Raw genomic sequence first — 25,827 nt, 5'->3', positions numbered from 1 at the left:
AGGGAGGGGAGGGGGCAGGATGTTATGGGATGTTTCAATGGTGTGTTTATAGCTTGTTCCTGTCTTGACTGAAACATTTGCTGTTACCGTTACAGAAAAAAACAATAAGGAGTCTCTATACTCCAGCACTGCCTCTGTCTCTCTGAGGAGCCTCTATACTCCAGCACTGCCTCTGTGTCTCTAAGGAGCCTCTATACTCCAGCACTGTCTCTGTCTCTCTACGGAGCCTCTATACTCCAGCACTGCCTCTGTCGCTGTAAGGAGCCTCTATACTCCAGCACTGCCTCTGTCTCTCTAAGGAGCCTCTATACTCCAGCACTGCCTCTGTCTCTCTAAGGAGCCTCTATACTCCAGCACTGCCTCTGTCTCTCTAAGGAGCCTCTATACTCCAGCACTGCCTCTGTCTCTCTAAGGAGCAGGGGGCTCTGGGGAATCCCACTCTGGAAGATGCTGGTTCTGATTGATTTGAATATCTTGGTCAGACAGCTTCACAAACACTAACCTGTCTTCATGTCATCTTTTCATAGCTCTGTTCTCCAGGGTGACTCTGACAGCATCTCCAGGAGCCACAGTGAAGGAGGGAGAGGCTCTTAACCTGACCTGTGAGGCAGCAGTGAACAAAACCCCCCGCCCTGAACTCCACTACACCATTGTGAGAGACGGGGAGCCTGTGACTAACAGCACTGACTCTGCACTGTACAGCATAGCCAGCACTGAGAAGAGCCACACTGGGAGCTACACGTGTGCTGTGGAGTCACAGGGAGTGAAGAAGAGCAGCCAGGAGCTACACATTGAAGTGGAAAGTAAGATTACAAACCCGTCCTACATGACTGTCCTTGATGATTGAAAGTGATCTCACAGTAAAATAGGTCACATTGTGATTCCATAATATTCCCTTTCCCTGAAGAAACAGACCACTGAATTACCAGCAATTACAACACAATGGATTGGGAACAAATACTGCACAGTATAGACACTGTTTTTATACTTTGCAAATTCAGTGATGTATATTTCCCACTAATGTTTTAGCTTCATGCATGGTTTTGATTACATTTTAGACAAACAATCAAATGAAAACACATTGATTCCCTAACTGTGTATCTTATAAAATGATGTTTCAAATAAAATGCAGTTACAGCAGACAGCCATTCGAGTGACAGAGTGGCTGAAGGCTGTTCCTATAGAGCGAGTGCGAGCAGGGTAATGTTCTTGAATCCCTATCAGCTCAGTCAAGGTGTATGGAAGTCACTCGCACACACTCATACTGTACCTTCCTTCCCCCAGCGTCCTGGCACAGCGCTGTTGCTATTGGCTACAGAGTGAGCTTCACTCTGATTCATTTCATTGTGTTCACTCTGCTGCTCCTTCAATACTGCAGGATCCAAGGTGAGACTCCCAGTCAGTGCACACATTTCACCTGTCCTGTCACAGCACACATGCAGGCTTCTTCTTAAACAGCACAGCCCAGTCTTAGGGATAGTTAGAACATAAGAACATAAGAACATAAGAAAGTTTACAAACGAGAGGAGGCCATTCGGCCCATCTTGCTCGTTTGGTTGTTAGTAGCTTATTGATCCCAGAATCTCATCAAGCAGCTTCTTGAAGGATCCCAGGGTGTCAGCTTCAACAACATTACTGGGGAGTTGGTTCCAGACCCTCACAATTCTCTGTGTAAAAAAGTGCCTCCTATTTTCTGTTCTGAATGCCCCTTTATCTAATCTCCATTTATGACCCCTGGTCCTTTTTTCTTTTTTCAAGTCAAAGAAGTCCCCCGGGTTGACATTGTCTATACCTTTTAGGATTTTGAATGTTTGAATCAGATCGCCGCGTAGTCTTCTTTGTTCAAGACTGAATAGATTCAATTCTTTTAGCCTGTCTGCATACGACATGCCTTTTAAACCCGGGATAATTCTGGTTGCTCTTCTTTGCACTCTTTCTAGAGCAGCAATATCCTTTTTGTAACGAGGTGACCAGAACTGAACACAATATTCTAGGTGAGGTCTTACTAATGCATTGTAGAGTTTTAACATTACTTCCCTTGATTTAAATTCAACACTTCTCACAATATATCCAAGCATCTTGTTAGCCTTTCTTATAGCTTCCCCACATTGTCTAGACGAAGACATTTCTGAGTCAACATAAACTCCTAGGTCTTTTTCATAGTTCCCTTCTTCAATTTCACTATCTCCCATATGATATTTATAATGAACATTTTTATTGCCCGCATGCAATACTTTACACTTTTCTCTATTAAATTTCATTTGCCATGTGTCTGCCCAATTTTGAATGCGGTCTAGATCATTTTGAATGACCTTTGCTGCTTCAACAGTGTCTGCCACTCCTCCTATTTTTGTGTCATCTGCAAATTTAACGAGTTTGCTTACTATATCAGAGTCTAAATCATTAATGTAGATTAGGAATAGCAGAGGACCTAATACTGATCCCTGTGGTACACCACTGGTTACCTCACTCCATTTCGAGGTTTCTCCTCTAATCAGTACTTTCTGTTTTCTACATGTTAACCACTCCCTAATCCATGTGCATGCATTTCCTTGAATCCCTACTGCGTTCAGTTTGAGAATTAATCTTTTATGCGGGACTTTGTCAAAAGCTTTCTGGAAATCTAAATGGACCATGTCGTATGCTTTGCAGTTGTCCATTTTCAATGTTGCATCCTCAAAAAAGTCAAGTAGGTTAGTTAGACATGATCTCCCTTTCCTAAAACCATGCTGGCTGTCTCCCAGGATATTGTTACCATATAGGTAATTTTCCATTTTGGATCTTATTATAGTTTCCATAAGTTTACATATAATAGAAGTCAGGCTTATTGGTCTGTAGTTACCTGGTTCAGTTTTGTCTCCCTTTTTGTGGATCGGTATTACGTTTGCTATTTTCCAGTCTGTCGGTACAACCCCTGTGTCAAGAGACTGTTGCATGATCTTGGTTAGCGGCTTGTAAATAACTTCTTTCATTTCTTTGAGTACTATTGGGAGGATCTCATCCGGCCCAGGGGATTTGTTTATTTTAAGAGCTCCTAGTCCCTTTAACACTTCTGCCTCTGTTATGCTAAAGTTATTTAAAACTGGATAGGAACAGGTCGACATGTGGGGCATGTTGTCCGTGTCCTCCTTTGTAAAAACCTGTGAAAAGTAATCATTTAATATATTTGCTATTTTTTTTTCTTCATCTATGATTTTGCCATTTGTGTCTCTTAGACATTTAACCTCCTCTTTGAATGTTCTCTTGCTGTTATAATATTGGAAAAACATTTTGGAATTGGTTTTAGCCCCCTTAGCAATATTGATTTCTATCTCTCTCTTGGCCTTTCTAACTTCCTTTTTGACTTGTGTTTGCAGTTCCAAGTACTCTTTCTGTGTGCTTTGTTTTTGGTCCCTTTTAAACGCTCTGTAAAGTGCCTTTTTTCGCTGAATATTTTTTTTAATTGATCTATTAAACCATTTTGGCCATTTTGTTTTAGATTTAGATTTGTCTACTTTTGGGATGTAATTGTTTTGTGCCTCTAGTACTACTTTTTTAAAAAACAGCCACCCTTTTTCTGTGGATGTTTTCTCTATTTTACTCCAATCTTCTTCTGTTAGTCTCTGTTTCATACCTTCATAGTTTGCTTTTCTAAAATTGTAAACCTTAGCTTTTGTCATTACTTTTGGGGTTTTAAAAAATATTTCAAATGAGACCATGTTGTGGTCTGAGTTTGCCAATGGCTCTCTGACCTCTGTTTTAGTTATTCTGTCTTCATTATTTGAAAAGACTAAATCAAGGCATGCCTCCCCTCTAGTCGGTGCCTTGACAAATTGCGTTAGGAAGCAGTCATTTGTCATTTCCACCATTTCAATTTCGTCCGTCGTGCCCCCCATTGGGTTTTCCCATTTTATACAGGGGAAGTTGAAATCCCCCATTAGTATGGCTTCTCCTTTTCTACACGCATTTCGAATGTCATTGTATAACAGATTATTTTGCTCAGCGTCTGAATTTGGCGGTCTATAGCATGCTCCTATTATTATGCCCTTTGAATTTGTGTCCATTATTCTGACCCATATTGATTCTGCATTGTTTTCTTTGTCCTGATTTAACACCTGGGCTTCAAGGCTATTTCTTATGTATAGCGCTACCCCTCCGCCTCTTCTGTCCTGCCTGTCTTTCCTATACAGTGTGTACCCACTAATATTATATTCGTCTCCATCACTCTCAGACAACCAAGTTTCTGTAACACCTATCACATCGTAGTTGCTTGTTAGTGCAGTAGCTTCAAGTTCTAACATTTTGTTTCTGAGACTTCTAGCATTAAGATAAATACATTTAATAGTGGTCTTACCTGAGTTGTTGCTCTTGTTTTGATGTAGTCTCCCTTCTGTTTTTTTGTTTTCTCCCCCCTTCCTTTCTAGTTTAAATGCTTCTGTACCGCCTGAAGGATCCTTTCTCCGAGTAGATTGGTTCCCTTTCTGTTTAAGTGCAGTCCGTCCCACCTGTATAGATAGTCCTTGTTGTAGTCCATTATTATCGCTGATCATAACTAAATCCCAGTCCCCATATTTCACTTTAGGCTGGAGGGTTCCAATTCATTAAAGTCCCGCCCTGCTAGCACTATCATTGGCTGCCTCAAGATTTAATAAAACAAAATGGAGAGTGATAGGTGGAATCACTCCAGTTCATAACATCAATCATTTCTTTAATGGACACTTGAAGCATCCAATGATAGCAGGGATCTCGGTTTAGCTGTCCACTCAGAGAAGAGGGGTGTAGTTCTGGGGAGTGGCATTGTGAAAGCTCACTGACGCTTCACTTCCCAGACTGAGTGCGGATGAGAGGAGGAGTCGATGCTTGAGAGCCGTTACATTTAAACATGAGTTTAAAAAATACATTTACTTCAGCATTTTACTTAAAATAACATTTTGTTCCCTCAGTTATATCCTTCTATAGATACTGTTGTGTCGTCAAGCTAACGTGTTTAACAGCACTAATACAGTGAAGAAGTGTTTTGTTTCTTGCTGGAATGTGGTGGTAGGATATTGAAATAAACAGAGACTGTGAGATGATTTGTTAAATTGTAATAACCAGCAATCCGGACTCCTAGTTAAACATTCAGAAACTCTAGTTGTTGTCTCTGACACTGCCATTAACCCTTTAAGGATGTGATGGTGTAACACAATCATACTGAAGTGTCATTCTGGGCCCGTGATCGGGTAAACACGATTAAAACACACTTCGTTTCTTTGACTTGCTGGGACACCATACTTTGCAGTACAGCTTGTTAACGCATGTCATTGGATAGGAGAGGGGTTGAACTTCACTGCCTGATTGGTTGTTTATTCATGTGACGTCACTGAGACGGGCGTTTCAATTTTAAAGGGCGGAGACATTTACAGCGGCACGCAGAAACAAAACATCACAGGATCTTGTTTAGAGCTAATGTGAAAACACTGTCAATCTGATGTGTTTGACTGATAGTTATATTAGAACATGTATTCTGTCTCGCGTTTTAATATATATATATATATATATATATATATAGTAACGGCCCGGCACTCACTCGGGTTCGTTGCCCCTTTAAAAGTACGACCCAGGACACAAGAAATTGAGTTTTAAGCGCGGTTGCGCTAATTTTTAATAAACACACAAAAAATAAACAAAACACAAACAAACACCTAACTCCGATTTGGAGCACTTACTACACGTTTTATGCAGGTCCCTGACTAGCTCGCAGGACGGCTAAGCCGTTTACCTGTCATAAAAACACTAAAACTACACAAGTTCAATACAACGCTTACGCTTACGACTGCTCGGAAGCAGAGCACCTCTCTTCTGCTTCCTTCTACTCAACCCCCGTACAGACAGGCTGCACGTCTTAAATACCCCGCGCCTGCCTTTAATTTACAATATAGCTCAGTTGCGGGTGATAATTAACCAATAAACAATTAAACAAAATAATAAAACAATTAAACAAAATGTGCATTCCGCACATGATTCTCTCGCAGGGAGGTTTTAACCCCCTCCCTGCTGTTTCTCATAACCCGCTACTTCACACATCCCCCCCTTGTCTTTACAAGACACAGGCCACGAGATGGCCACCTCCTCCCTTAAAGCCTACCCACCCAACCTCAAGTCCATCAATGTCCTTTTCTGCCCTTTTCCACGGGCGGACTTGAGGGTGGATCGGTCCACATCCCGGCCCCGCCAGGTAAGGACCGCGCACCGGCGACAAGGGGACCCAACGGTTCGACAGGGACGACCGGAGCGTAGGCCGTGGCACTGGAGGATGCAGCAGTGGACAGAGATCTTCCCCTGGGAACCGGCGTAGCAATGTCCGATCACCCAGGGGAAGCGAAGCAGCGAACAGGGGGAGCGACAGCGACGTCTGGCAGCAGCCCAGCGACGTCTGGGTGCTCGGGGAGAGTGGAGCAGGGAACCAGGGGCAGAGCTGTGGCCAGTGCTGCAGACTCCTGGGCTCTAGGCCCAGCACAGGGAGGTCCAGGAAGACCGGCCGGGTGTCCTGGAGCAAGGGGTGAGGGACTGGACGCAGCGGTGCCGGACTGGACCGTAGGGGTGGTGTTCGGGGCTGTGGTGGAGGTATGCTTTTCACCTCCCCCCTGGGCTCCGGAAGCGGCGGCTCCTCCCCTCTGGGCTCCGGAAGCGGCGGCTCCTCCCCTCTGGGCTCCGGAAGCGGCGGCTCCTCCTCTGTGGGCTCCGGAAGCGGCGGCTCCTTCCCTCTGGGCTCCGGAAGCGGCGGCTCCTCCCCTCTGGGCTCCGGAAGCGGCGGCTCCTCCCCTCTGGGCTCCGGAAGTGGCGGCTTCTCTCCTCTGGGCTCCGGAAGCGGCGATAGCAGCAACTCCCTCTCTGGCTCGGGAGACTGTGGAGCTGCGCTAGCCTGCTCCCATTTCTGGAGCAACAGCTCCAACTCGGTTGGCTCCCGCTCCTGTCTATTCGGCGGTGCCAACCCCATCTCGCTCATCTGTCTCTCCCATGTCGCTGTCTGCTCTATCTGCGCAGCAGTATTGCGGTTGATTCTCGCAATCACCTCCTCAATACTCTCCATTTCGTTTTGGGTCGTAGGGGCGCCCACACTTTCTGCCACCATATGTAACGGCCCGGCACTCACTCGGGTTCGTTGCCCCTTTAAAAGTACGACCCAGGACACAAGAAATGGAGTTTTAAGCGCGGTTGCGCTAATTTTTAATAAACACACAAAAAATAAACAAAACACAAACAAACACCTAACTCCGATTTGGAGCACTTACTACACATTTTATGCAGGTTCCTGACTAGCTCGCAGGACGGCTAAGCCGTTTACCTGTCATAAAAACACTAAAACTACACAAGTTCAATACAACGCTTACGCTTACGACTGCTCGGAAGCAGAGCACCTCTCTTCTGCTTCCTTCTACTCAGCCCCCGTACAGACAGGCTGCACGTCTTAAATTTTCCGCGCCTGGCTTTAATTTACAATATAGCTCAGTTGCGGGTGATAATTAACCAATAAACAATTAAACAAAATAATAAAACAATTAAACAAAATGTGCATTCCGCACATGATTCTCTCGCAGGGAGGTTTTAACCCCCTCCCTGCTGTTTCTCATAACCCGCTACTTCACAATATATATATATATCGTATAAAATGTGTATTATCGGCCGCACTCTCACCATGTCATTTGAGACGGACATGACCCGTTATCTTCAAAATTCAGTTCATTTTATTTATATAAAATTATACAAACAACGTGTTTCAGCACGTCCGTGCCTTCATCACTGAACTAAACTAAACTGATACAGACCTCATTGTATTAATTATATAGAAATATGAACTAAACTGATACAGACCTCCTGTATTAATTATATAGAAATATGAACTAAACTGATACAGACCTCATTGTATTAATTATATAGAAATATGAACTAAACTGATACAGACCTCATTGTATTAATTATACAGAAATATGAACTAAACTGATACAGACCTCATTGTATTAATTATATAGAAATATGAACTAAACTGATACAGACCGCATTGTATTAATTATATAGAAATATGAACTAAACTGATACAGTCCTCCTGTATTAATTATATAGAAATATGAACTAAACTGATACAGACCTCATTGTATAAATTATATAGAAATATGAACTAAACTGATACAGACCTCATTGTATTAATTATATAGAAATATGAACTAAACTGATACAGTCCTCCTGTATTAATTATATAGAAATATGAACTAAACTGATACAGACCTCCTGTGTTAATTATATAGAAATATGAACTAAAATGATACAGACCTCATTGTATTAATTATATAGAAATATGAACTAAACTGATACAGACCTCATTGTATTAATTATATAGAAATATGAACTAAACTGATACAGTCCTCCTGTATTAATTATATAGAAATATGAACTAAACTGATACAGACCTCCTGTATTAATTATATAGAAATATGAACTAAACTGATACAGACCTCATGGTATTAATTATATAGAAATATGAACTAAACTGATACAGACCTCATGGTATTAATTATATAGAAATATGAACTAAACTGATACAGACCTCCTGTATTAATTATATAGAAATATGAACTAAACTGATACAGACCTCATGGTATTAATTATATAGAAATATGAACTAAACTGATACAGACCTCATTGTATTAATTATATAGAAATATGAACTAAACTGATACAGTCCTCCTGTATTAATTATATAGAAATATGAACTAAACTGATACAGACCTCATTGTATTAATTATACAGAAATATGAACTAAACTGATACAGACCTCATTGTATTAATTATATAGAAATATGAACTAAACTGATACAGACCTCATTGTATTAATTATATAGAAATATGAACTAAACTGATACAGTCCTCCTGTATTAATTATATAGAAATATGAACTAAACTGATACAGACCTCCTGTATTAATTATATAGAAATATGAACTAAAATGATACAGACCTCATTGTATAAATTATATAGAAATATGAACTAAACTGATACAGACCTCCTGTATTAATTATATAGAAATATGAACTAAACTGATACAGACCTCATTGTATTAATTATATAGAAATATGAACTAAACTGATACAGACCGCATTGTATTAATTGTATAGAAATATGAACTAAACTGATACAGACCTCATTGTATTAATTATATAGAAATATGAACTAAACTGATACAGACCTCATGGTATTAATTATATAGAAATATGAACTAAAATGATACAGACCTCATGGTATTAATTATATAGAAATATGAACTAAACTGATACAGACCGCATTGTATTAATTATATAGAAATATGAACTAAACTGATACAGACCTCATGGTATTAATTATATAAAAATATGAACTAAACTGATACAGACCGCATTGTATTAATTATATAGAAATATGAACTAAACTGATACAGACCTCCTGTATTAATTATATAGAAATATGAACTAAACTGATACAGACCTCATTGTATTAATTATATAGAAATATGAACTAAACTGATACAGACCTCATGGTATTAATTATATAGAAATATGAACTAAACTGATACAGACCTCATGGTATTAATTATATAGAAATATGAACTAAACTGATACAGACCTCATTGTATTAATTATATAGAAATATGAACTAAACTGATACAGACCTCATTGTATTAATTATATAGAAATATGAACTAAACTGATACAGACCTCCTGTATTAATTATATAGAAATATGAACTAACTGATACAGACCTCATGGTATTAATTATATAGAAATATGAACTAAACTGACACAGACCTCCTGTATTAATTATATAGAAATATGAACTAAACTGATACAGACCTCATGGTATTAATTATATAGAAATATGAACTAAACTGATACAGACCTCACTGTATTAATTATATAGAAATATGAACTAAACGGATACAGACCTCACTGTATTAATTATATAGAAATATGAACTAAACTGATACAGACCTCACTGTATTAATTATATAGAAATATGAACTAAACTGATACAGACCTCATTGTATTAATTATATAGAAATATGAACTAAACTGATACAGACCTCCTGTATTAATTATATAGAAATATGAACTAAACTGATACAGACCTCCTGTATTAATTATATAGAAATATGAACTAACTGATACAGACCTCATGGTATTAATTATATAGAAATATGAACTAAACTGACACAGACCTCCTGTATTAATTATATAGAAATATGAACTAAACTGATACAGACCTCATGGTATTAATTATATAGAAATATGAACTAAACTGATACAGACCTCACTGTATTAATTATATAGAAATATGAACTAAACGGATACAGACCTCACTGTATTAATTATATAGAAATATGAACTAAACTGATACAGACCTCACTGTATTAATTATATAGAAATATGAACTAAACTGATACAGACCTCATTGTATTAATTATATAGAAATATGAACTAAACTGATACAGACCTCCTGTATTAATTATATAGAAATATGAACTAAACTGATACAGACCTCATTGTATTAATTATATAGAAATATGAACTAAACTGATACAGACCTCATTGTATTAATTATATCGAAATATGAACTAAACTGATACAGACCTCATTGTATTAATTATATAGAAATATGAACTAAACTGATACAGACCTCATTGTATTAATTATATAGAAATATGAACTAAACTGATACAGACCTCATTGTATTAATTATACAGAAATATGAACTAAACTGATACAGACCTCACTGTATTAATTATATAGAAATATGAACTAAACTGATACAGACCTCATTGTATTAATTATATCGAAATATGAACTAAACTGATACAGTCCTCCTGTATTAATTATATAGAAATATGAACTAAACTGATACAGACCTCATTGTATAAATTATATAGAAATATGAACTAAACTGATGCAGACCTCATTGTATTAATTATATAGAAATATGAACTAAACTGATACAGTCCTCCTGTATTAATTATATAGAAATATGAACTAAACTGATACAGACCTCCTGTATAAATTATATAGAAATATGAACTAAACTGATACAGACCTCATTGTATTAATTATACAGAAATATGAACTAAACTGATACAGACCTCATTGTATTAATTATATAGAAATATGAACTAAACTGATACAGACCTCATGGTATTAATTATATAGAAATATGAACTAAACTGATACAGACCTCATTGTATTAATTATATAGAAATATGAACTAAACTGATACAGACCTCATTGTATTAATTATATAGAAATATGAACTAAACTGATACAGACCTCCTGTATTAATTATATAGAAATATGAACTAAACTGATACAGACCTCATGGTATTAATTATATAGAAATATGAACTAAACTGACACAGACCTCCTGTATTAATTATATAGAAATATGAACTAAACTGATACAGACCTCATGGTATTAATTATATAGAAATATGAACTAAACTGATACAGACCTCACTGTATTAATTATATAGAAATATGAACTAAACGGATACAGACCTCATTGTATTAATTATATAGAAATATGAACTAAACTGATACAGACCTCATTGTATTAATTATACAGAAATATGAACTAAACTGATACAGACCTCATTGTATTAATTATATAGAAATATGAACTAAACTGATACAGACCGCATTGTATTAATTATATAGAAATATGAACTAAACTGATACAGACCTCATTGTATTAATTATATAGAAATATGAACTAAACTGATACAGACCTCATGGTATTAATTATATAGAAATATGAACTAAACTGATACAGACCTCACTGTATTAATTATATAGAAATATGAACTAAACTGATACAGACCTCATTGTATTAATTATATAGAAATATGAACTAAACTGATACAGACCTCATTGTATTAATTATACAGAAATATGAACTAAACTGATACAGACCTCATTGTATTAATTATATAGAAATATGAACTAAACTGATACAGACCGCATTGTATTAATTATATAGAAATATGAACTAAACTGATACAGTCCTCCTGTATTAATTATATAGAAATATGAACTAAACTGATACAGACCTCATTGTATAAATTATATAGAAATATGAACTAAACTGATACAGACCTCATTGTATTAATTATATAGAAATATGAACTAAACTGATACAGTCCTCCTGTATTAATTATATAGAAATATGAACTAAACTGATACAGACCTCATTGTATTAATTATATAGAAATATGAACTAAACTGATACAGACCTCACTGTATTAATTATATAGAAATATGAACTAAACTGATACAGACCTCATTGTATTAATTATATAGAAATATGAACTAAACTGATACAGACCTCATTGTATTAATTATATAGAAATATGAACTAAACTGATACAGACCTCCTGTATTAATTATATAGAAATATGAACTAAACTGATACAGACCTCATGGTATTAATTATATAGAAATATGAACTAAACTGACACAGACCTCCTGTATTAATTATATAGAAATATGAACTAAACTGATACAGTCCTCCTGTATTAATTATATAGAAATATGAACTAAACTGATACAGACCTCATTGTATTAATTATATCGAAATATGAACTAAACTGATACAGACCTCATGGTATTAATTATATAGAAATATGAACTAAACTGATACAGACCTCATTGTATTAATTATATCGAAATATGAACTAAACTGATACAGACCTCACTGTATTAATTATATAGAAATGTTTTTTTTTTCTTTAGTGGTCGATTGATATTGATGTAGGATATGCTGATATTAACATTAAGAACTTTATTAAACCAAAAGAACTCAAGTCACAAGTATTTTTCTTAAACGGGTAAAAGAACAGCGAGGAGCCCGTCTCACTCACTGTGTTCACATCTATATTTACATTGTGCCCCATTTAAATCTCTGTGCACTCCCAGCTCAGCTAACGCCAGCCTCGTGTGCCTCCCAAAGGAAACACTGAAAAGGAGAGGAGAAAGTGTGTTTAGTTATAATGCCCCAGATTGTGAACTCACTGTGAAGTGAAGATCACATATAGACACTGCAGGGGTTCATATGTTACACTTTGCGCATCTAGAGAACTGCTGATCTGATTGTAATGAAACTTGGTACAGACATTCTTTATACACATTATTAAGAGTGTCACAATCTGGAGCCTGTCTGCACCTCTCCTCTCATGAGTGTACCCCTCCCTCTATCCTTCTCTCCTCTCCTCTCCTCTTCTTCTCAGTGGGGATGCATATCCCAGTGTATACTCGAGGCTGGGCTTCTGATTGTCAGTATTTTACCCGACTTTTCTACTCTGCTTTAAGAATTCATCGGATCCCTGTGAAGCAGTTTGTGTCTCTCAGTCACAACTGAGAAACGTGTTCATAGTAAACTTGATTCATTCTGTGAAACAACTAAATGGGCTTTTCAATCAGCCAAGCCTTCATTTTCATTACAAGCAGGACGTGCAAACGAGATCGCGACATGTTAATAAGAGACTCTTTATTAAAGCTAGAATGAACAATACAGTATTTTATGCTGGACTCACTTTATTACAATCGCTGTGCGTGACTGTATTGACATTAATAAAGAGGAGTCGCTTCTGCTTTGCAATGAAAAAGTAAGACTTACGATTTAAAAGCCCATTTAGTAGAAAAAAAATGAAAATTCAATCAGTTGTACAGTTGTGATTGAGAAGCACGAATTGCTTAAATTCTTAAGGAGATGAGAAAACTAAGGGTGAAAAAACAGAAATCCGAAGCCCTACTTATGTTTGTGCAAATGCACCTCCTCTACCTCCCTCATACCCTCCCCTCTCCCTCCCTCCCTCCCTCCATCATACCCTCCCCTCTCTCTCTCCTCTCCCTACTCTCCTCTCCTCTCTACCTCCCTCTCTCTCCTCTCTATCCTCTCCTGTCCATCTCTCTATCCTCTCTCCTCTACCTCCCTCTCCCCTCTAGCCTCTACCTCCCTCTTGCCTCTCTCCTCTCTTACCTTCTTTCTCCTCCCTCTGCCACCCTCTCCCTTCTCTCCCTCCCTCTCCTCTCCCCCCTCTCTCTCCGTCTTCTCAATTCAATTGAATTCAAAGTTGCTTTATTGGCATGACAGACATCAGCAGAATTGCTAAAGCAATTACATTACATATCATATGAACAATATATTTACAATAACAACAAAAATAATAACAATGATCATAATTATTATATTAATAATATTTCTAATAAATATAATTTGGAAGGTGTCAGTAAGGTTAGTGATTTCAGGAGAGCCAGTTGCTTTATCGAATTCCTCTGTGCTGTTTGGAGCCCATTTATAAGTATGGTTGAGATGGTACAGCTTGCATGGCTATATTAGTGTGTTACTGGGCTGTGCTGTTCTTTGTAGGAACACAGTAATTTGACTTTGGTCTGACAGAGGTGTTTGTGGCCTGACAGTGAATGCATTAATAAAGGAGGGGTCCAGGTCAGTGATGGCGTAATCAACTATGCTAGTCCCAAGAGCTGAGCAGTATGTGAATCTTCCTAGAGTCCCCTCTGATCCTGCCATTAATGATGTACAGACCCCAGGCTTGAAAGAGATGCACTAACTGCCTCCCATTTGTGTTCACAATACAATCAGGGTTGTTTCTGTGGATTGAGGTAGGTGTGAGGTACGGAGGGGTTTGTCCAAATACATGGCTGTTACCTTGTGTGCTTCTACAGTCAGGCTCTGTTCCTGTTCTGGTGTTGAAATTTCCCTGGGTCTGGAAATGGCTGATCTCTGTGTGGAGGGTATGAAAATATTCCTCATTGTAGTTTGTAAATCTACGTTTAATTGACTACACGTTTAAACCCATTGTTAATCCCGTCGTTTAAACGGCCATAAATTTAATGTTTCACTCATTTCATATTTTTATATTTTACTTCCACTATTTTAAGTCCTATTTTAACCTCGGTTTGTTATTCAAAGTGCGTATCAATGGTAAACATAAAAGCATAAAGGAGGACTGTATGTTAGCACTAAAATGTAATCTATTTTACTAGCATAAAAAAATGCATTACTAGTCGATTTTACAATGTACCATTTCTCCAGAAGCTCCATAAAAAGTGTGTGTAGCATCGAAAAAACATTAAAAACAACTCTATTTAAATTAAACTTAAAACACGGTGACAAGACTACATTTTTTGTTTAATTCACTTGTATATTGTTGGCAGGAAACAAAACATGTCCAGAACCAAAAGACTTGATGTATTTTTTTTCATTAAAAATCGAAGCCGTTGTCTGATACAACACTCGTTCCCAGCGTCCCCCCCCCTTCACAACGGCGCATGAGCATTCACATGAAAAAATAAAGACTTCATTTCCCAGCGTCCCTCCCCTTCACAACGGCGCATGAGCATTCACATGAAAAAATAAAGACTTCATTTCCCAGCGTCCCTCCCCTTCACAACGGCGCATGAGCATTCACGTGAAAAAATAAAGACTTCATTTCCCAGTGTCCCTCCCCTTCACAACGGCACATGAGCATTCACATGAAAAAATAAAGACTTCATTTCCCAGCGTCCCTCCCCTTCACAGCGGCGCATGAGCATTCACATGAAAAAATAAAGACTTCATTTCCCAGCGTCCCTCCCCTTCACAACGGCGCTTGCGCATTCACGTGAAAAAATAAAGACTTCATTTCCCAGTGTCCCTCCCCTTCACAGCGGCGCCTGCGCATTCACATGAAAAAAATAAAGACTTCATTCCCAGCGTCCCTCTCTTTCACGGCTTCTCTGTTCAGCTCGCTTGAATAATTAAAAGCTGTTCTGTAATTGCAGATGTCCTGTTAAACACACAATAAAATATGGACAGATAAAAAGGTGTACGCACTTTGTAACAGACATCTTATTCGCCGTTATTTTTATAAATAAATAAACAGTAGCTCCATGTTTTTCTTTTCCAATGTGTTAGTGTTTTACTGTGGCGTGAATGGAGCCGTGAGGTGCCTTAATCACACAGACTATTCACTTTACTGAAATAATGTGCAGTACTAACACTAGGGCCCTATGGAATCACACAGGCTATTCACTTTACTGAAATAATGTGCAGTACTAACACTAGGGCCCTATGGAATCACACATGCTATTCACTTTACTGAAATAATGTGCAGCAATAACACTAGGGCCCTATGGAATCACACAGGCTATTCACTTTACTGAAATAATGTGCAGCACTAACACTAGGGCCCTATGGAATCACACAGGCTATTCACTTCACTGAAATAATGTACAGTACTAACACTAGGGCCCTATGGAATCACACAGGCTATTCACTTTACTGAAATAATGTGCAGCAATAACACTAGGGCCCTATGGAATCACACAGGCTATTCACTTTACTGAAATAATGTGCAGTACTAACACTAGGGCCCTATGGAATCACACAGGCTATTCACTTTACTGAAATAATGTACACTACTAACACTAGGGCCCTATGGAATCACACAGGCTATTCACTTTACTGAAATAATGTACAGCACTAACACTAGGGCCCTATGGAATCACACAGGCTATTCACTTTACTGAAATAATGTACAGCACTAACACTAGGGCCCTATGGAATCACACAGGCTATTCACTTTACTGAAATAATGTACAGTACTAACACTAGGGCCCTATGGAATCACACAGGCTATTCACTTTACTGAAATAATGTACAGCACTAACACTAGGGCCCTATGGAATCACACAGGCTATTCACTTTACTGAAATAATGTACAGTACTAACACTAGGGCCCTATGGAATCACACAGGCTATTCACTTTACTGAAATAATGTACACTACTAACACTAGGGCCCTATGGAATCACACAGGCTATTCACTTTACTGAAATAATGTACAGTACTAACACTAGGGTCCTATGGAATCACACAGGCTATTCACTTTACTGAAATAATGTACAGTACTAACACTAGGGCCCTATGGAATTCGTGTTATTTTGTTCTGATTCCCTTTATTCTGATTTCTGTTTTTACCGTTTTAAAAAAATGTAATTCAGTTAATTTTAAATGAACTTATTCACACCGCGGGCAAGGTGAACAACACAAAACCGTAAACCTACAGGCTTCTACTCTTTCCATTTGGTTTGCATTCATCTTCATTGGAAGAAGTATTGTTTTATCTAATTGTATTGAAAAATAGTTTTGTTCACTTTAAAAACGGGTTGTATTTATTTGTTTTAGTGCAGTGTGGGGCGCTCCAAAGCAAACAGATGGGCGTGTTTCATAACTTTTAGTTTTGAACTTGATCAATTCTATATCACTGCTATGCCCGTGGTTTCACTACCATAAATCTTCTCTGTGTGAACACTGGGATCGTATTGTTCAAAGTGACGGCTGTAATAGCAGTCTGTGTGAGGAGTACTTTTTGTCTTGTAATACAGACGTTAAAAACAGCGTTGTCTAACTAAGTCCTTAAAATGTTTATATTTATTTTCCATGACTGCATTTATTTAACGCACTCGAACGGTGAATTAATTATTTTCACTGACTCATCCCTTCTCGTTGTTTATCCCTTACAGATACCCCGTCTCATTTATAACACAGCTACAGAAACCGCCCCCCCGCCACCCATTCACCCACATTTGAAACCAAAGTTACTCCACTGTCTGTACTGACCATTAGTTTCACATGTTCCCTTCAAATATGTAAATCTCAAGCTTAATGCTCTTCTGCCAAATGCATTTTTTTCGTACAGCGCTTAATTCCACGTTAATATTCTTTTGATTCCGTCCGTGCTCTCGTTAACACGGACTCCATAGAGCCCTATAAGACCTGAAAAAAGGCAATGCGATGGAGATACACAACAACGCAGGAAGCGGGTCTGTCCTTAATTTATACAAGACGTGTTTAGAGTGATCACGTGGAAGAACAGGTCAGGTTTCCTTAAAGGGGAAAACCATAGAAAGGGAAACATATCTGTGGAAAATATGCAAAAATAATTTGATTATATATATATATATATATATATATATATATATATATATATATATATATATATATATATATATATTACTGTTAAGTTGCGTTAAACATATAATACAAATTTCAAACGAAAATATTTTAAATCCACGTTTACCGTTTAAAGGTTTAAACCCTTCCAGCCCTAGTAGTTTGTGGATTCAGAGGGAGGGGTGCAGGCTGCACACAGGTAAACGTCAGTATCACCTGGACTGCGTTTTTGTTTATTTTGAGCCGCGTGTGTGTCTGTCCTTGTTTAATTGAGCCGATGGATTGGGCGAGCTCCCCTCTGTGCCACACTAGTATTCCCCCCGAGTCCCTGCCGTGTGTGACTGTGCTGTGTTTCAGGGAGGGCTCTATGATCTCCCTGTAGCCTGAGGGACAGTGAGTGGCACATCTGCACGGCACCACGTCTCTAATAGGATCATAATATCAATATTATTTACATTGAGAACAAACTCAGTGTTCTTCAGCCTGAAGACCGAGGAGTACAGACCCTGGATGTTCAGCAGCTGATTGAAAGAGATCTCATGTTTTCTCTTTTTTCTTTTAAATTTCTATTATTTATAATAAAACAAAATGCAAATTACAACATTAAGTAAATATGTAGATGTGTCTATGCAGTGATACTGTGTCTGATACACACACACACACACACACACATTGTTTTTCTTCATATTCATATCCCATTCGTTTCTGGTATTTTCCCAGGTAAACTAGGGTTTCCTGTGTCCTACCCGAGTGCTGTGGGTCCCTCAGTCCAGCAGTCTTGAGCAGAGGGTGTTGAGGAGCTGTTTTATCTCACCCAGCTCAGTGGTGGCAGGGGGGGCTGGCTGAGCGAGGGCTCCAGCGTAGCTGAGCTGGTGCTGCGGCTGGTTGGTGCGCGGAGGGGCTCTGGGTCTGGCTGGTCCTGTCTGGGCTGCTTCGGGTTGAAATGGCTGAGGCAGTGTTGGGTCGTGCTGTGCTGTGTGGGTGAGGGTGGGTTGGCCCCTCGCAGGTGTGTGTCCTGTGGCTCCAGGGGGTCTCCTCACTGGTGTGTGTCCTGTGGCTCCAGGGGGTCTCCTCACTGGATATATGCTGCGCTGGGGGGGCTGGCTGGGCTGCGGCCCATGGCTGTATCCTTGAGGGATTTATCAAAGACCCGGACGCCTTCCTGGTTGGGGTGCACTCTGTCATACAGCTGCCAGGGGCTCAGTGTGGGGGGGTGTGCCAGGTGGATGCTGGGCATCAGAGCACAGCCCCGGACGATCTCAGCGTTGATATTACTGGTGATGTGTGGGGGGGTGTCTGCTCTGTGGAAATGACAACTCTGGAGTCTGAACTCCTGTGTGGCTCTCTCTGACACCTTCCTCACTGCTTTGGCCACGTCTCCGCGCTGGCCCAGGGCATTGGTGCCGGTATGCATGACGATGTGTCGGGGGCTCCCCAGGCTGGTTCGGTTCAGTAGCTGCAGGGCTCTCTAATAGCCGTTTCACACGAGCACACCAGAGCCGAGCCGAGCCCTCGCGGTACGGCTAGTTTCACACGGGTCATTTTGTCGAGCCGAACCGGAACCGTGAAACTCTGGCCTCGCGAGATATCTGGTACTGGCTCTGTGCTGAGCAAGGCTGGGGGCGCGGTTAACTCATACTGCCTGAAACGATAGAGTCTACCAAAAGATTTCACAGGGATTGAGAAATATGAGACTAAACCGCAGCGTGAAACAGTGCTGTGAAAAAATAAAAATAATAAAACAGGATTCAAAATAAATAAAAGATCATAACAATAAAAGCGTCAGACCGCAAAAAAAGTAAATCTGATGTCTTAATGGACGCAGTTCTTGGTCACAGACCTGCAGCGACCGGCGCCGATGTGTTGAATTCGGAGACTTGTCTTCTGGAAAGTATTTCTCCTTTAAATTGTTTAACAGGGATCATTTCAAACAGAGACAAATCAAACCTTACAGTGTGTGAACTGCAAGGTCTGCTGCTGCTTCATTAACTGGGTTCCATGTATTTTTCGGTAATGCTTTATCTTGCGTGGCATAAATTTAATATTAAATAGATATGCGATAGATATTAAATTAATGTTAAATTAATAAATATGCAATAGCGTGTAACAATCTCAACTCTGGCGGAAGATCAATTATTTTAACTAGTTGATAGAAATTGTATTCCTACCTATAATTACAAACAATTAAAAGGTAGGTGAGCTGAGTGCCAGAAACCAAGAATAAAAATGCAGGGTAAGACAGTAATCAGTGTAATAAATGTGTATTGAGGTGTGGAGAACAACACAATAGAAATAGAAATACTGGTTGTGAGTCTGCCAAAGAAAACAAACAAAGAAAAATACATCCACAATTAGAACAAAACACAATCAAATATGAACAACAAATCATCCAATTAGAGACCTTCTCCACAGGGCAGAACGCACCCACACCAATACAAATGTCCAAAAAGAAAAAATAATGTCCTTATTGAAATGGTCCTTGCCCAGGGCAGAAAAAAATAAAACCAGCAGCAGAAAATATTAAAATTGGTAATCTCTCAGCCAGAGTTCAGGAAATGATGCAGCATCGGAGTTAGGGTTCCTCTGGTGTAAGAAAAGTCCTCCCAACAAACGATTGCCCTTTGGACATACAGATTGGTTGAATAATCCTTCCAGAGGAAGACAGGAACAGCTTGGTGAGACGAGGCCCAGAAAACTGGATGGTGGATAAAAACAAAACTCAGCTCAAGAAGATAATTATAATCAGGATTAAAGTCTGAGATACTCTTTCTTTCCTGAGTGTTTTCTTTCTTCTTCAAAACACAGTAGATTAGAATAGATTTCAAACAAACCAACGAACAAACACCACACCCTTCTCTCTCCACAAAAACTGCCTCCCCCCTAAACCAGTCAGGTGCCTGTTATCAAGAAATTGACCAAATGGCTTTAATGAGACAAAGCTCATTAATTAAATGAGAACCAGGGCATTGCAATAAAAGCACTTAAACAATTAACCAGGTAACTAAGAACTGCTGCAAAAAAACAGCTAAACACAGTGTTGAGTAGAACACACTGGATTGAATAGTTACTTTGAATTTTCAGCATTTACCACGAAACCCTTGAAACCATTCCATTTGATTCCTTTCTATTTAATGTCTTAAGAATGTTTATTAGACATGATAATAACCGAGCCAGGTTTCCTGACACACAGTGAAGTGCAGCTCCTTATGCTGCACAGCTGATGCTACAAGCTGGTTTCTTGCTAAATATTACCCAAATGTCGATTGAAAATGTAATATATATCACGTTTTGTTACCGTTGAAAATATGTAATAATTTCCCCTTATTGAAAATACAGTTAATCTGACTTGAATGTCAATGGAAAGTAACAAGGAATAATTGAACGTAAATTTAATATGCAATTTAACATTCATGTAATATCAGTTTAATATTAATTTATGCCACGTAATATAAAGCATTATCATTTTCTCTAATGAATAAAATGATCAATAATCGCGCATATTATTTTGTGGTTACTTTATAATCCAGTCCTTAACAGAAAATAAATAAATAAAGAAATAAGCTCTGTATATTGGAAATGTGCAAAGTATCTGAAAATCACATTCAATTCGGTCATTTTAAAAAATCCCATCTATTAACATTGCATGTATAAAAACAAGCTGTACAGAAACATCTCTTTAATGTTTCGTTTAGATTTTGTTTTTAATAGGCCTGCTTTAAATCTATTTTTCTGACGTGTTTACTGACATTTTTTAAATACTACCTGTAACTTTTTAAAGTTATTATTAGTAGTAGTTAATCTAACTTTAATAATATGAAATGAAATTATTCGGTTTGTATTCGCAGTCAGCAGCATGTGAAACACAAACCCATATTTGTGTATTCGTGTGAAATCTTTTGGTACTTTATCGTTTGAGTCCGACCTCGGGATCCATTCTCAAAACAAATCCACAGCACTCCTCTGTGCGCGCGTGTCCGTGGAATCTGACGTCACGTTCCACAGGCAGCTTCTTCTTTGAGCTGCAGTGTGAACACACCCGCGCTGGGGGGGGGGGGGGGGGGGGCTCGGCTCGGCTCGGCTTGGCTCGGGTGTGCTGCTCTGAAAAGGCTAAGATGTTTGGGCTCCAGATCTTGTTCCCTCGCCGGTCACGGAAGAGCCTCCGTCAGGGTTTTCTCTCACACTTTCAGTTTGTTTTGTTCTTCTCCCCTCTTCAGGATCGCGTATCTCACGGCTCATTGCCTTCACTGCGGTGTCCATGACAACAGAACACTGCTGCAGTTCGAAATTCGAAGAACTGCTACAATTCCAACTGCGATTCCAAACTGCAGCTTGAGTTCATCCTGTCGATTTAAGAGACTTTACTGTACGAGGCGATCTCGGGGTTTAGTTAATATTTATATCTAGAAAATATTATTATTTAAAGATTCATTTTATTTGAGGTAAGAGGCTCAGCTTCTGCCTTTGTCACCTTTCTTTCTTTCTTTCTTTCTTTCTTTCTTTCTTTCGTTCCTCTTTTCTCTCGTATTCCTGGTTCTTTGGTTCTCTTGTAATCCTCAGTTGATTTTGTCGTTTCTTCTTTGCTTGTTATGTATTTAATATTTGCATTAGTAGTTTTTTCCCTCTGGTTTAGTTCAGTATATATTCTGATTTACTGATGTCATGTTTTCAGCATTTTGTTTAATTAGAAAACAATATAAATTATATTTTAATTAGGAGTTCATCTTAACAGTGAAGGTATGAAGGAGGTATCTTCATACGTCCTTCATATAATAATAATAATAATAATAATAATAATAATAATAATAATAATAATAATAATAATAATGTCTCCTCTCTGCTCCACAGTTGATGTGACTCTGGACCCTGATACAGCACACCCCTGGCTCACCCTGTCTGCGGAGGGGAAACGAGTGAGACTGGGAGTGACACGGCAGCGTCTCCCTGACAATACAGAGAGATTTGATGGCTGGTACTGTGTGCTGGGCAGGGAGGGCTTCACCTCGGGGAGACACTACTGGCAGGTGCAGGTGGGGGGGAATACAGACTGGAGATTAGGAGTCAGCAGAGAGTCTGCCGAGAGGAAGGGGGGGTTCAGCATGACCCCACAGCAGGGTTACTGGACTGTGGGGTGGGATGGATATGGAGACAGAGATGTGTTCACTGCTCTCACTGACCCCCGGACCCCCCTCCCCCTGAGCCTGAGGCCCCAGAAGCTGGGGGTGTATCTGGATTATGAGGAAGGGCAGCTCTCCTTTTACAATGTGGAGACCAGATCTCACATCTACACTTTCACTGACATGGATTTCAATCCCAATGAGAAACTCTATCCATTCTTCTGTACTTACAGTGTAACAGCCCTTGTGCTGGAGTCCCGTGACCCTGACCCTGTCAGCGCTGCAGATTAAACACACATTGCTGTCTGAACCAGGAAACTATTCAAACAGCTCAGACAATCTCCTCTTCACTTTCACTGACACTCTCTCTGCACTCTTCTGGGCTGATGAGAAGAAATCCTCTCTCTTCCACCCTCTTACCCTGAGCCCCTCCTCTTTATTTCTCTACACCCCCTTTCCTACTCTCCCTTCCTGTCTCCCTCTCTCTTTCCACTCCACCTCTCCATCTCCAGATCCCTCTTTCTCTCCTCTTCTGCTCTCCTCTCTGCCTCCCCTCTGATATGTTAATCCCCTCCCTCTCTCCACCCTGCCCTCTACTCTTCCTCTCTCCTCTGTCCTCTGCTGTTTCTTCCCTCTACCTCTCTCCCCCTCCTCTCCTCTCTCGTCCCCTGCCATCTCTACTCCCCCTCTCGCCTCCCTCTCTCCTCCCTATCCCTTTCTCTCTCCTCTGCCTCTCTACTCTCCTCTCTCTACTCTCTCCTCCCTATTCCTTTCTCTCTCCTCTCCCTCTCTACTCGCCCTCTCTCCTCTCCTCTCCTCCCTGCCCTCTCTACTCTCTCTCTCTGTCTCCTCTCCCTCCCTCTCTCCTCTCTCCTCTCTCTCTGTCTCTCTCTCTCTCTACTCTGCTTTTTGTAATGTGATATTTTGCCCCCTCTACTTTTTATAATGTGATATTTTGTAACAACTGTAAGTCTACCTGGATAAGGGTGTCTGCTAATAAATAAATAATGATAAAAGACTTTCTAGACAATAGATGAATGCATTATTTTCCATGTAATCAATATTTACACTGAAGCTGAGATGCTCCCTGAATATTATTCATTGCTAAACTTAGTGACCTGATTTCTGCTATTTTGATATGAATCTTCTGTTCTGTTTTTGTAGCGCATCTATTTTCTCTCTTTCTTGATAAAATGTATTAAAGATATAACGGTGTTGTGTGATTTACTGCTCAATTGTTTACCTCGGCAATCTTGAACTCGTAAAAAGAAAGACATTCATGACAGCAGAGTGCTGATTAACATTCAATTTCTGCAAGTGTGTCACGTGACAATAGTGTCGTGTTGTTTGCATAAACTAATGGTACAACCAAAAATATGTTTTAAAACACAGTATTTATTTTAACAACATAGAACAGCGTAAACATTCTGCATGGGCAAATGTGATCGTGTAGCAGGTCTTTATATACATAGAGCTAAATCGATGTTAATAATGTGACTGCGCCACCTTGTGTTTATTGAGGACAAGGACGTCGAGTGGTTGGTTCCCACACAAACTCTTTTATCCAGGAGAAACCAAGCAATCATATACCAAAAATAATCTTTACAAGTTTTCTATTAGTAATTGTTTTAAAAATCTCAAGCACATTAACAATAATGTAAACCATATGACAATGCCACTTCACTTCACAGTCTAATAATTGTGTAGTTGATATATATTGGAATGATACAATAAAACAAACTCTAAATCTATCAGTTTCTTGTAGTGAAGTTAATTAAATTAATTACCACAGATTATATTATTGCAGTTTAAATAGAATACTTGGATCTATCAGTTTTATATAATAAAGTTAATTACGTGTTCTTTTTGTGATACATACAATGTAGACAACAACGTCAGCAGTTGAATGGTCTCGTTACAAACTACATTACATTTATAAAGTACACGGTCCCAATTCCCCCCAATCTATTTAAAATGAATATATAAAACAGCTGCGTGCACGCAAGAATAAAATATAATATAACAAATAAACACAGAGGACTCCTTGCTGCAGGAGCGGGACAGCTATCAAATAAAGCACACAACGTTAACAATAAACTAACAGGCTCCCTGACCGGGGAACCCCAGCACGCTGCACCCCGTGTTGGAAATGATCCCCTCCCGGTCACACACAGCCTTCCTGGTGTGCGACACGAAGTTATAAAGTCTCTCCGCGTTGCAGCTCCAGTCTGCAGCGCGGAATCTCCTTCACAAGTCCGGCTCTCCCTCTCACAATATTCCTCCGCATTTATAAAGGCAGGAGATGATTGGCAGGGCGGGGAGATCAAGCAGCGAGCCGCTGGCAAGCAGAGCCGTGGAACGGGACACGCGGTTGCTAAGCAACGGGGGGGGGGGGGGGGGGGGGGGGGGGGGGGCAGACAGTCCTTCAGCCAATCAGAGTTTCGCTCGTATAGTTCCATAGAGGAAAGAGAGAAAGTAGTTTAGGGGGGTCCAGTGAAGCAAATACATCAAACCACACTCGAGATGAGAAATAATAATAAAGAGCTGTACAACAAAACACACATTTATATAAATAAATAATAATATGAGAAACACAATCCACACGTGAATAATAATAATAATAATAATAATAATAATAATAATAATAATAATAATAATAATAATAAGACCCTACTACAATCGCACAGTCTCGTTTTCCAAAGCTGGTAAAGGATGTACTCATG

General features: G+C 39.2%; 2 protein-coding genes across 2 annotated transcripts in view; both read left to right on the top strand.

Annotated features, from left to right (window-relative positions):
• Positions 1-5,154, top strand: part of LOC131709447 (Fc receptor-like protein 6) — a 29,519-nt gene extending 24,365 nt beyond the window's left edge. Inside the window, exons 7-9 of the mRNA XM_059011988.1 lie at positions 528-803; positions 1,285-1,402; positions 5,148-5,154. Coding sequence (XP_058867971.1) covers positions 528-803; positions 1,285-1,402; positions 5,148-5,154 — 401 coding nt within the window. The remainder of the gene's footprint in view (positions 1-527; positions 804-1,284; positions 1,403-5,147) is intronic.
• The window catches only part of LOC131709378 (transcobalamin-1-like), a 317,542-nt gene that overhangs the window by 199,759 nt on the left and 91,956 nt on the right, over positions 1-25,827 (top strand). The gene's annotated exons all lie outside the window — the stretch shown is intronic.

This window comes from Acipenser ruthenus, chromosome 43, assembly GCF_902713425.1.
Source record: "Acipenser ruthenus chromosome 43, fAciRut3.2 maternal haplotype, whole genome shotgun sequence".
NCBI lineage: Eukaryota > Metazoa > Chordata > Actinopteri > Acipenseriformes > Acipenseridae > Acipenser > Acipenser ruthenus.
Note: the sequence above shows the minus strand (reverse complement) of the source record. Positions and strands in the feature narration are given on the sequence as shown.